This window comes from Sabethes cyaneus, chromosome 2, assembly GCF_943734655.1.
Source record: "Sabethes cyaneus chromosome 2, idSabCyanKW18_F2, whole genome shotgun sequence".
Taxonomy (NCBI): Eukaryota; Metazoa; Arthropoda; class Insecta; order Diptera; family Culicidae; genus Sabethes; species Sabethes cyaneus.
Window position 1 is genome coordinate 223721728 of NC_071354.1, and position 13587 is coordinate 223735314.

The 13587-nt window shown below is 41.4% G+C and overlaps 1 protein-coding gene across 1 annotated transcript in view; it reads left to right on the forward strand.

Moving 5' to 3' along the window:
• Positions 1-4109, forward strand: part of LOC128733821 (bromodomain-containing protein 4) — a 75142-nt gene extending 71033 nt beyond the window's left edge. The window contains exons 3-6 of the mRNA XM_053827631.1: positions 2004-2281; positions 2352-2519; positions 2630-3465; positions 3533-4109. Of these exons, the coding sequence (XP_053683606.1) occupies positions 2004-2281; positions 2352-2519; positions 2630-3465; positions 3533-3555 (1305 nt within the window). The 3' untranslated portion in view covers positions 3556-4109. The remainder of the gene's footprint in view (positions 1-2003; positions 2282-2351; positions 2520-2629; positions 3466-3532) is intronic.
• Positions 4110-13587: the final 9478 nt, after the last annotated feature.

Here is a 13587-nt window from a genome sequence, read left to right on the forward strand (position 1 = left end):
TGGGTTTCATGGATAACCGGTAAAGCTGTAAATTGTGTGCGGTGAATCAGTTTCTCTAGCACTTTACTAAGGCCGCTATGAATAGAAACTCTGCGATATTTTGAAACACAGTTTTGTTTACAAAACTCTTGTGTGGGAACAATAATGTATGCAGACTAGGTTGGCTCAGCAGACGGAAGTGTGTTTTCGTGTAGCGAGCGATTGAAAATCAGCGGTAATCGGAAATAGGTAACGCAAGACTTACGGTACAGTTTCTCAAATGCAACGGAGCAATGACCCTTTGCTTAAATACTTGCAAGATTTCAATATCTCTAACTTCGTGGCTAGCAGCTCGTTCCTAGCACAGGACTGGGAGATCCTTGTACTGCACCCAACCTCAGACCCGCCTGAGGAGAACGCATGGTAGTCGGCAAGCTAGAGGACTTCCAAATTACTTTCCAAAAATGCATCTCGGCGGTATACTACATTGTGTCGTATTTTGCGTTGTGTCAAGATCAGACACGTGGGTCCGGGACTGGGTTAAGTTTCAACTCTAGGCATCACTCATCTTCAGATTGAAACCAATAAACCAACATTTACTTTTTTGCTATGCGATTGTCTAGAAATTTGCGGCAATAAACGTTTTCGGGCTAAGTTCTACTTGAAAAGGAAGTATCTTTGAGCTCAAAACCCGTCCTAACTTGATAGGAAACAAATTGAATCGATGAAGAGTCCTCTCACTTTGAGAGTTGCTCGTTCATTTTTGATTTAGCTTCGACACTCACGTTCAAGCACTTCCTATTATTTTGAAAATAAAGCCATCATGATGTGCCAATAATGGCACAATGCCACTTGCATCTCTCTAAACTTGAAATTACTCCGCCAATTTCGCTCGATCTCCATAAAACCAGTAGCCCAGAAATGAAAGCAATCGCCCGAGAGTTGCATAATTTGGCATACAAACACACAGAGCGCGGCTATACTGTGTATTGCCCAACATTTCCTAAATTCCTCATCATGATAACCACGAAGTGTGTTCGTCTGCGTGTATGGTAGCGAAACACGGAGGAATATGCAAAGCCCGCCAATAATGGTCACCGTAACAACCGGCCATGATCATTAACCGCATGTGTATGTACATGTTGGAAGCACATACGGAAGTTTCAAAACAAAACCAGGCAAAACATGACTCACAGTAATAACAACAACAGTCCGAGCTGAGCATGTGAGTAAAAGTGCGCAAGCCCCTTCCGAAGCGTAAGAAACCAAGCATTGTGGCTTACCGGACTTAGCCGTAAAGCTACCCAATAAACACTTACTATTTCTAGTGCTTGACTGATGGTTGACTTGCCTTCAATAGATATGAGCTTTGAAGTGTAGGTATTTACTACAGGTAATATCAAAGTAATGCGCTGCAACCAGCTGCCGCCGTCGTCGACGACGACGTTTTCAGGTCAATTCAAAAGGGAGAAAAAAGATGGATTCGCTTGCGTCACCTTAAAATGCCACGCGGTTGTCATTATGATGAATTGGGGACGCGAGATTTATATGGCACACCGCACTGACATTGCAACAGAGTTGATTCAATTTCATCGTGAAATGGCAATTTAAAAAAGTTCATAACAATTGATTATTACCAAACAAAAGTTACAGTATAAAAAATTCTTTTTCAGAATAATTCCAAGGGGCAATAACGGGGCTTACAAAATACTCTGTCTGTCTCCTAACCCCCTATGCAAGGCACCGCCTGATCGTTGAACTAATCTTCCATAACCGGCTCATTTCGTTGCAACAGCAAAGCCACAGACAAAGAAATAAAAAGTGAACCTGGCAAAAGTGAAAGTGGTTATACCATAGTCGCTGTCAGTTGGAGATGAACCCCATCGTAGCGGGTTACAGCTTCCCTCTCACATCACTGCGTCCTACCACCGCACCGCACCGTTGTTCGAAGTCCCCATTCTAGCGCTGTCGTGATGTAACGGTTAAATTTTCTAACATCTTTTCATTCTTTCGTTCTTCCTCAGGAACTCCCTAAGGCCCAGGCTTTGATACAAGATCACCTGTCCGCTGACGAAAGCAATCTACAGACCATTGACCGGGAGGAGAAGCAGCCACAGGCCAAACAGGAACCGGAGAAGAAGGAATCAGCCGAAGCACCCGAATCCGAAGACGATGACGACTCGACGGCCGATGGCGAGAGTGACGAGAGCGCGGACATGAACAGCAACCGGGTACACATTAAGCTTCCACTGGATCTGAACCTTAGCGAGCTCGCCCACGCCATGCTGAGAGAAAACCAAAAGTAAAAAAAAGCTGCATTATGAAATAGATAAACAAAAAGACAAATGTTAATTTTACTTGAAACCTTTCAGATCGAAAATGAACTGCGTTGTGGAACGTCGCCGCTCGGAAGAGATGGTCGATTCTCCCTCCAAAACTATGCGGTTCCCATTCGGAATGGAACTCAACACGGAACCGAAGAAGCAAAAGGTCACCGGTGAACGCATTGCCATCTTCTGCGAAACCGGAAATGAACCAAAGTGAGTATCAAATAATGGGTAAAAAACACACTGAAAATAAAAATATTTCACGCTGCCACGCTTGAAAGTATTGGGTATATTTTAAGTGGAATTTCTTCCGACCCTTCCAGGAACGAGGACGCCGAGCCAGTCCGCCAAGTGCTGATTCCGATTCCGCCGGTGCGTGCTTTTGGCCCAATCACCCACCTGCCCCAGCAGATGCCACCACAAACGATGATGCGCCAAATGCCGCGACCAATCTTCCCGATCCCGATCATGAGCCACTCGCCGCCCCAAATGCCCCCGATGCCAGCGCAGATGATGCAAGCCCCACATCCGGAGAATCCAATGATCCGACCAAGCTTCCTTGCGCAACCCCAGCAAATGATCCAACCCCCACAGCCCCCGCAGCAACAGCCCCAACAGCCGCAACCAACCTTCCCCCAGCAGATGCAGCCACCACGCGCCGAAGTTCGCATCCAGTTCCAGCGCATTCCAATTCCGGAAATGATCCGACCCTTCCTGCCACCCCAGCTCATGCGCAACGGACCCGAACAGCCCGAAGTACAAATCCGCGAGGTCCCGCTGGATATGGCTCTCCAGAAAGTCGGTCTATCCGCCGATGAACTGAAGGACATTCACGAAATCGCCGCGCAGAAGTTCACCGAACAATTGAAACAACTGATCGGAGAGATGGCCGATTCCGACGAGAGTGAGGAAGAAACCGATTCCTACCGCACCACTCCAGCCCAGGAACCCGCCTCTCAACACTCCGACGAACGAGAGCTCCAGGAGCAGCAACCACCGCGCCCTCAGGAACCAGAAGCTCAACCACAAAACAACGCCGAATCACAGATCCTTCCCATGGGGCGCTCCCAGTATGCTCGTTCCCTGGTCAATCCGATCAACCTACCCGGCAAAGTAGTGGAATCTTCCGTTTCCGATGAGGAATCGGAACGCCCACACTGTAAGTTTCAAACAAAATCTGACTACGAAACGAAACTATTAAACGTTAACTTTATTCTCATTTTCAGACGTCCAACCTCGATCGGTCTAAGGGCGACGAGGTCAGCACAAAACTAAACGTGCTAATGTCTCCCAAAAGAAAAGTAAACAAAAACATTTCTGCACGTTTGCTCATGTGATTGTAAAAAAACAACAGTAAAGAAAGGAGAAATTATCAAAAATCGCTGATAAGTATTAGCCCGGGGGCAACTTTCCGACAGACGCGGAACAATTTTAAGCGTACCTAGAATCTCAATTAGAACAACGGAAACTTATTTCAGAAATTAAGAAACAAGAGAGAAAAAAAAACTCAAGTGTAAATAATAATTCGAAAAGTCAGAGCAATAACCACCTTCCATCTGTAACCAAAATGCCACAAAACAGATGTCAGCAACAAAAAAGAACACTGAAAAAAAGCTGTTTCTATTATAGTATTCTTTGAAAATTTTCCTAAGTAGCATTAGTAGAGAATAGTGATGAAAGAGAGAATATATTGTTTGTAAAGTTTTTTTTTAACGAACTTGACAGTAACGAGGAAAAATAAAACACAAAATTTACCAATTTGAAAGAATTGAAGGACAAATAAAAAACAATAAAAAAGTTCAACATCAATTATGGTGGTTGTGTTATCGACTCCGATATATTCCGATTAGCAAGTAAAACAGATGAAAACAACATCTAGCAACTGCGGAAACTTTCCGAAAAAGTCCGACGTTTATATCAGCGTTTATGTTGCTGGATCAGATTTAATCAAAACAATGATTTTTAAGGATTCCAAAATTATTGAATATTGACCAAACAACAGACATTTTACTTCAGTTTTCTTCTTATTAAGAGATGTAAAATTCAACATCATTTGATTTTGCCGGGTACTTTTTAACCGGCATAACCAAGTTCTTAATGCTTTGATAAAACAAAAAGCACTTGATCTCTCGATATGACAGTTAGTATCTTTGAATTCTGCGAGCCTAGATTCTCCAACAGGAAGATATTTTTGTAAGAATCACACTGGATTAACCGTTTATTTCTTAAAGTTTTGTCCATGCCATGAACCAGGCCCATACAATTGGTGATATTGCCGTTTGCATTTAGCATTGTACTGTGGAAGATAAAACTTATGGCAAATAGTTTAGTTCCAAGTTTGGTTTATAATTAGTTTGCCGGTGCGAAATACTCAATAAGGTATTTTTTCGTGATAAACTCACTTATCGAATCTTATCTACAATCTAACGGCAGTCAATTCGGAACGTCAAACCACTCGATTGGAAGACAGCTTTGATTACATCCCGCCGTTTGCAAGGGTCCAGGTTGATTAGTCTGCAAAGCAGTCGGAGTGAACCTCCCCAGTATCGTTTCGATTCGGCGCGGATACTTTTTTAGCAATATAAACTCCATACGGGTTTTCAGAACAGTATCAAGTCGTCAACGAATGCAAGCCAAGCACTAAACACTATGCTGACGTCGGTAAAATAAATAAGAAAAATCAACGGTTCGAGATGACTACCTTGTAGAATTCCGGAATAAAACTGGAGCGGCCCTTTAATGCCGAGTTTCTCCAGTTTAGCGACGGTGGTTTAATGATTCAGTTTGTCAAAGGCAGCAGAGGGATCCGTGTAGGTAACATCTCTACGAGAACGATCGTCAAAAGCAATCCATTACGTAGAAAGTGAGAAGATTGGTAGATGTTGGACGCTTGGACAAAAATCGGTGTTGTTCATTGGCTCTGTATTGCTGGACGAACGGAAAAATTGGCACGATCATAAAGATCTCGATCACGGTTTGTACATAAGGCAGATATCTTTCTGTAATTATGTACGTTTCTTTTCTAACCTTTCTTATGTCCAGAAAACATTCAAGCGGATTTCCAAGCAGAATGAAATATACCTAACCTAACCGATGAGCTAAACAGATGTGGAATTGCAGCAACCAAGGCATCAATACTAACTTTACATTAGTGGTGACGGTCCGTTAACGTTCATGCACCGAACGAATTATGGCTCTCCAGGACTGTCGGTCCTGGCCTGCCGCTCTCCAATCCCCTCGAACGTGCCCAGCTGAACGTGCATTGTCCTCGGCAGCGCACACCCGTAGCATGCGGGGTCTACCCTGAAGTCTACGGACTCTTCCTGGTACTCAGCTAAAATAGTTTTGGCTACTCTTCTGCCGAGCATTCTGGCTACGAGCACAGCCAACGGCAGCCTTCCACATTGTATTACCTTTATGGTTTCACTATATAAGCATATTTGTATACTTTCTACAGCTTTTAATTCATGCGTCTGTGCCACACACCATTTTTCATTTTACCAGCAAGTATAGATTGCAGAGTTTTTCGCTCAAAAACCACAAATTTCTCGTCGGTCAGCTTCCTTTAATATCCATGTTTCATGTCCGTACTAGGAGATCGGGAGGATTAGTGTTCTGAAGAACGCGTTTTGAGCGATTTTTCAAACCATGCGACTTCAGATGGCTACGAAATCCGTAGAATGCCAGATTCGCTGCCAGCAACCCAGCAACCATGTATTTCATTTTGGCGGTGTTAACCGTAAGTCCCTGCTTCCCATTTAAAAAGCCCAACGGTCTCTTACGCTGCTTTACGGTTGATTCCAATGATATCAACGTCATCCGCAAAACCAAGCATGAAAAATTTCGTGATGATATTTCCGTTTCTTTCCACATTTGCTCTTCGTATTGCACCTTCCAAGATAATGTTGCATAGCAGGTTACAAAGTATAGCCCCTTGCTTCAGTCCATCCAAAGTCACGAAAGCGGTCGAGGTCTCATCTGCTATTCTGATGCATGATTTTGACCCAGGTAGCACCAAGTCGTATATCAATGTACGAAAATTATCGTAAATATCTCCTAACAAATTCGAAATCGTAACTAAAGCCGGATAAAGTGGGACCAAGTTGATTTTCTATCGTAAAGCAAAGCAAAGCAAAGCCTAGGTGCTACATTCCGTAATCGAAACTTGACCTTCTGTTTTTATACGACAGACTTCGCAGCCAGCTGTTAGAGTACAGGACAATTGCAGGGCCAGTTGCTACAATCCTATTGACTCTAACAGCCTCTCCCAGCCGAGGTTCGAACATACGACGACTGGCTTATTAGGCCAGCGTCATACCTCGAAACCAACTAGGAGGCAATTTTCTATCGTATATAATGATAACTGACATACATACCATTTTCAGTACAAAATCGTATAGTAGTACGGAGCGACTCGTGCTTAATCGGATATTATCGTATATAAATACTTATATAGTCGTAACGCTCAAAATTATTCGTTATCACGTATATCGCCTCCAAAATAGTACGGAAATGCCAATTTTGTGCATCAAATACGATTTTTTAGCATGTACACTGAAGTCGCTTTTTACGCGATGTGTTTTTTACGCGACTTTTTACGGGAATTTCAGAATCTACGCGATTTTTGGAATTTACGCGGACGTGCTCAAAACGTCTATTTTTTCACGTAATGTTGAAAGCCACAAAGTTTTTTGACGTAGGACTACGTCTTACGGCAAGTTTTGAGATAGGGTGTCATTCCAAAAAATCGAAAAATGCGAGCGTCACGAAAAATGAAAGGTTTTGAGCGCTAATAACTCAGTGGTTTTCCGATCGATTTTCAATATTCTTACACCAATCGATCGGAAAATCTTCTAAGAATTGACCCAAATGAAGAAAAGTATGGATTCTTGATGTTGAACCATTGAAAAATTGAAAATAATGAACCTATGTTTTACCAGAATTCTCGCTTCGTGATTGGTTGGAAGATTCTTTACGATGATCTAAACCTATACCAACTTGATATCTGTGCTTGGGAAGTAAGCCAAAACAAGTGACCAAGCTTCCGCATTTCAACAAGATCTCTTAACACCACGGTTCAACCTAGACCATTTTGATGTCCTTGCTTAGGAAGTACGCCAGAGAGAGTAACAAAGCCCCCTCGTGCCAACAGATTTCTTACGAACACGATTAAACCTAGTCCAATTTGATGTCTGTGTTAGGGAAGTGTGCTAGAAAAAATGACAAGTTCGTTGTCCCAACAGATCGCAAATTCTTTACTGCGAGACGATTAAACCTCGCCGAACTTGATATCTGTGTTGGAAAAATGTGCTACAGCTGTAGTGTTCGGTTATAATACGACTCTGTATGAATACGCATGCTTACCGTTTCATTAGAAGTGTAGTGAAAAGATGTGCTGTTGATAAAATAGGGTTGAATTGGTAAAATCCCTTCAACGTGGGAAACCATGGATAATAAAAACAATCTTTAATTTCAGTAAGGTAGCAGGAAAGCAATAGTTTGTGTTCTTGATTTTGTTAAATTGTTTTCAAATGCACAATCTGTTGAGAATTGAACGTATGCAATGTTACAACTTTGATAAATGTTACATACAACGCATGTAGCATGTATATATGTTGCATATAGCATGTATACTTGAAGAATCGAATGATTACAAGCATGAATACAGGCTACTATCACTACTTACGTAGTCCTGCGTTACCTATATATGCGGTCGTGTCTTGTACACAACCCCTCTGATTTTTCACGCGAAATTTTGGTTTTTTACGCGAATTTTGGAATTTACGCGGTTTTTTTACACAATTTTGATTTACGCGGGACGTATCCTTCGCGTAAAAAGCGACTTGTATCTGTACGTAATGCTGACTTTTATCTTTTTATTTTATACATATGAAAATGCTCGCTGGGGACCCAGCCAGTGTCACACGAATCAGCGTAACTAGTTTCGTCGGTAAACCATGTTCTAGCATTATCTGCAACAGCTCATTTCATTTGACTGAATCGTACGCCGTCATAAACTCAACAAACAGATAATGAGTCTACAAGTTGTACTCCCGCAGCTTCTCTAGTAACTGACGCGCAGGCAAGGTAAACATCCGATCCGTTGATCCGATCGACCCTCACGAAGACCACTCGTTTGGTACTCGCCGACGAAGGACTCCGCTAACGGTCCCAGTCCACAAAACATGATATGGGAGAGTAATTTCCGAACACTCGAGTCGATGTACTCTTTTAAAAATAGCGCAAGTGAGGTCATCCGCGCACAAGTTGATATTTCATCGTTTATAATAATAAAAGCTGACAAATTTACAAATTTCAGTACAAAGTTGTATGCAGATTAACTAACAGCAGAAACGGCAAAGTTAAGCTAATTTTCCAGCTTCGAACAAACTTTACGACAATGGATGGTGTCGAAATCTTTAGATAAGTCCAGTAACAGCAATATAACCGAACCCTTCCTGTCGATCGTTCTTACTAGATCATCGTAAACGCGAACCGCTGCTGTTTAAATGCTTTGCCCTTTACAAAAACCAGACTGATACTCGGGCAGCAAGTTATTCTCCGTGATGAAGCATGACATTTGAAGCTCCAGAAACACCTTTGACAGGGCACATAGAATGCTGATTGGTCTAAAGTTAGACAAAGTATTTAAATGCGGTTTTTTACGTAGTGGCAATATCTTGGCGTGTTTCCAGCATGTAGAAAAGGAGAATGCTTCAATGATGCGGCTGAACACGTACGTAATATGCTGGACTACCAACGGCAGAATTATGTTTACGAAACTTATTGGCAAACCATTCAACCCGTTGCATTCGATGTATTGTTGCATAATGCGTTCACCACTTCCCAGGACTGCACTGAACGAAGGGAAAAGTTGTAGGGCAGGTCTGGCATCGATCTTCTCCGCTCCCTGTTATCATCGTTTTGGATATAGCTCGACAAGAACGTGCGATTCACTTTGTTAGGATGGTACTCGCACACAGCCGACGATTTGTTTGTACCCACTCCGATACTTTTAAGCCGTTTCCAAAGAATATCAGACAGGATCCGTTCATCCAAAAGTCAGTTCAAATGTGGCGTTTTTGCTGCCACTACCCTTGTGTTTGCTCGATTCTTCAGGACAGTATAGCGTCGACGCGCTTCATCTTTGGTTATTCTTGGTGCTCTGATCCAGTCTGCGTACGTCAAGTTACGTTCCAACATAGCCTTCTCGAATTTTCATCTGCGGGTCTTGCAAGTGCGAAGCGGGATACAATCATCATGAATCTGCTATATAGATATAAAGCTTGACAGTGTCCAGTTTGAAGGCAGATGTTTTTGATATGCGACATGACATAATTTTACTGATGCTGAAATGTCCCTCTATGGGAACCCACGGCGCACACCATGGCTTGTAACTGCAACATAGTAACTGATATGACCGCAGTCGATGGTTTGTTAAAAAAAATCAACATGTTTCAAACCAAACCATGTCGCAGTCCCTCTAGCAACACCGGAATAACTCCGAAACCACGTGCCATGATTTGTAATTATTATGAAAATAGAAAAGATTTTCGGGAAGATTCCCAAATTTGGTAAAAAAATATTGAAAGATACAAAAGTTACGGCCATTTTAGCGAATTTTGGGATGCTAAAAATGATGTAGACCTTAGAGCGGTTACGTATGAAGTCCAGCAAAGCACGAAGAACGACTGCATTTCCGTCAAGATGCAGAAAGATGACCCTGTATTATAAGCGAAAATGTGCATCAACTCTTCAGCAATATCTGAGAAACCGCGACATTTCCGGTGAAGTGTATGTAGGATATCTTAATAAAACTCCCTAAGAAATGGAACCTATCTGAAAATGTGAACTGTTGCTCTGTATCACTCTCTAAGTACTCGACAAGGTCTGCCCAACCTAAGCTAAGACAAATCGAATCCTGGAGAAAATTGACGCTACTCCGATGACCGGAAGCTGGATTCCGTGTTGGTCGCTTACAGCATATCGATATATTCGGTTGAAAGAAAGGGATGTTCACGCCTTTCTCTACAACAGTTTACTCTCAGGACATCAAGTGGATCTAGGAGGTTTATGGATCAAACATCAAACGATAAAACCGATTGGAGAGGAGCAATAACTTACAACTTCAATGGTTTTAGATTTTCACAAGATTTTTCTTGCTGTTCAATCTGACTACCAGCTGAGCTACAGATGCTTTTGCTCGCCTAGGGAGGGAGCGCTGTGGAGGAACGGTTTCGTTCAGATCCTCAGCGTCGTCAGTGATGTTGTAGTTCTGGTCGGTTGCAAAAACAGCGCCATGCGATGAAGTATCTTCGATACCCTCTACAGTCGCCGAAAGACCTGTCAATGCAACTGCTTGCTCGTCAAGTTCAGCCAGACGAGCTTGTTTGTAGGGTCCTCCACCAGTCTCCCTTTGTTCCCTCTTGTTGTGCGCGAGTTTCTTTTTTAACCCCGATTTGTAATCGGCCCAAACCTGTGAAAAATAAAAAATGAAATCAATAACATAGTTTTCGGATTAATTTTAGTAGGTACCTTCTTCCAAACAAAAATTGCACCGGCACGAACGAAAACAAACATGCGTTTGACGTTTGACCAGGCTCGAACGAGAGATGTTCGAAAAAACAGTGGCTCGAACGAAAGATTTTCGAAAACGAAAACAACTCGAACGAAATACAGGATAGGATTTGCGATAGTCGAACGAAATATTTCAGCTCGTTCGAAATACAGAATATGGGTGTTACTTTCAAAACATCGACTTCGGCACCAACTTTTCTAAAGGGCCAATTTGTAAAATGTAAACAAACCGAGTGAGGGTTATTTTGTGCTGGACTAGCATAGGGAAAGTTGGTATCGACTTGTTCTAGTTTTAATCGAAACAAGAAGTTTCATCTCTCATGCACAAACGAGATTTTTTTCGCGTCTTCTATCTTATGCATAAAACATTAATCACAGTGTTGGCTATTTTATCGCCAAACTCGTAATCTTTATTGACTCACAAACACCGAAGGAAATAAATTTTTTTTGAAACGATGGTTCTACAATTGATGAAGGGACGGTAAGGGAAAGTAATGAAGAAGGATTTTTTGGGTATGGAGGGGAAAGAGTGGAAAGGAAAGGGGAGGGGGGTAATAGGTAGCTACGCTTAACAAGTTGTCGTTGTGACTCCTACCTTTTGTCCAATGCTGGAGGGTGCATGGGTCGAACAAAGCTATAATCTGTGATTATAACCGGATTCGAACCCACAACACCCGCCAGGGCATGTGGCTCGCTGGTACCCGTGTACCTATGAACCACAGGGGTGCTGAAATTACGAAGCAATTAGTTTGTAACGATCAGCAATAGCTCAATCGTGATCTGTCAACCATACAACGTAATCTAAATGCATTAAAAAAGAGGGCAAACTTTGCTTTATCATCCTGGTTCAGTTTTACCGCTTCAGTTAGACCCGGAAAAGGAACTGCGTGAGACTTACGCAAATTCATGCTTGCAGTATGCAAGTCCCACAGGTATGGTCCGGATGTGTCGCTTATTATCTTCAAAGGTGTTCCCATTTTGAGAAAAAAAAAAAGGGTGATACATAGTACACTAATGTCCTTGAAATGTTGCAGTCGACCAACTGTAATCCATCTGCAATGTTAGCCAGCATCCGTACGGTGCGGAGGTTTTCAGACCTTCAAAAGAAAACTATAAGTTGAAATTAATGCTGCTCACTTTCTTTGAATAATACATTTTAACTTTGTCCATCATCAGCTGATGCTCCGTGTTATGCAACAATCAATGTCTTTTCTTTTACATTATTACTCGCTGGTGATTGGTCACCCTTTGTGAAGGGGCTATTTTCTTCCAATACCTTCTTCCTTGGCAGACCGTTGTGTGTGTTTAAGTGGATGGCTGTAAAGCAGGACTTCCCTTAAGTAGTTTAACTGATAAAACACTTTTGCAAATTTCATTTACTGGCACCGCTTGTATTTGTTTTTTGTCGACTGGTTTAAAAAATCTCAAACTTTTAGATTTAAACATTTAGTTTTTTTACGATTTGTTAACCAGGTTAAATAAACGAATTCCGTATTAGAACAGAAACAGAAATAAAACCGAAATTCGCTCACACGAGTTTGAAAAATGCTGGTTTTGAGTTTCCTTTCATAACGAGTTTTCAAGCCAAATAATATTCTTCCAACACAGTTGTTATCTTTTGCGATGTTTTAAATTCTTGCTAATGGCATCGGCGGCAACAGAAAAAAAACCTTCAAATAAGCCATAATGATGTGAAACCGACCTCTAATCTAGCGGCGTCCAGATAAGTGATTCGATCAATTTAAGCTTGCTACAAAAACATATTTCAATTTACAGTCCCGATTAGCAATTATAGTTTTTTCCTGATTTGTAATAATAATCCCAATGGGACTAACGCAGACGATTCCTGTGGCTTATGATGATTTGCATTTTTCTTATAGGTACTCAAACAATTACTTCAGTTAACAAATCGTCAATCAGTTCAAACTGGTATCTTTATTTGCAGAGAGATTTGAATTTACCGAAGGTGGAATCACGAATGGCATATTAACATTGGCTAGATGGCAAACAGAGAATAAGTCAAAACCCTCACCGACAAGGTCGAATGTCAAATCTCTTTCTATTTTTTTCTTTTCTTTGGTTTGTCACCTAATCGCTATATTGGTAACTGTAAAGGTAGGTAAGAGGTAAAACAAGTTTTATCAATTTTGAACAGTAGAAAACAAGTTTTATCAATTTTGACGGTCAATCGATACACCGCGGGAAGCGGTAAAGGTCGTTGGTGTAAAGTTATTTAAATCAGCTGAGTTTTTTCGTTTTTTATTTCATAGGAAACTTGTTTCCTGTGAATATTGATCACGCTGTAAAATTGTTGCTCAATAGCATATAGCATTTGTGTTTCTGCCGTCTCTTATGCCAGTTATGGCAAGTTTGAAAGAGACAGGCAAGTCCGAGAAAAGTTCATTGCCAAAGGCAATAAAATTGTTTTTACAAACCTATCTTAAGAAAGCCAAATTTCATCGTACTATTACATTCATTAAATAAGTGGGTCAAGTATTACACAACACGAACCCCTTTAAAAGACTTTGCGTTCTTGCCCGGTCATACAACCGCACAGAAAATTTTGGATTTCGAATTCTTTTTGTTTTATGAAATTCTCTAAATATAGTTTCTTATACTGTCATCACTAATTTACATAATTTTTATTATTTTATTGTTTTTTTCGTTGCCTAGCTGGTTATTATGATTATTAAATTTTCAACAC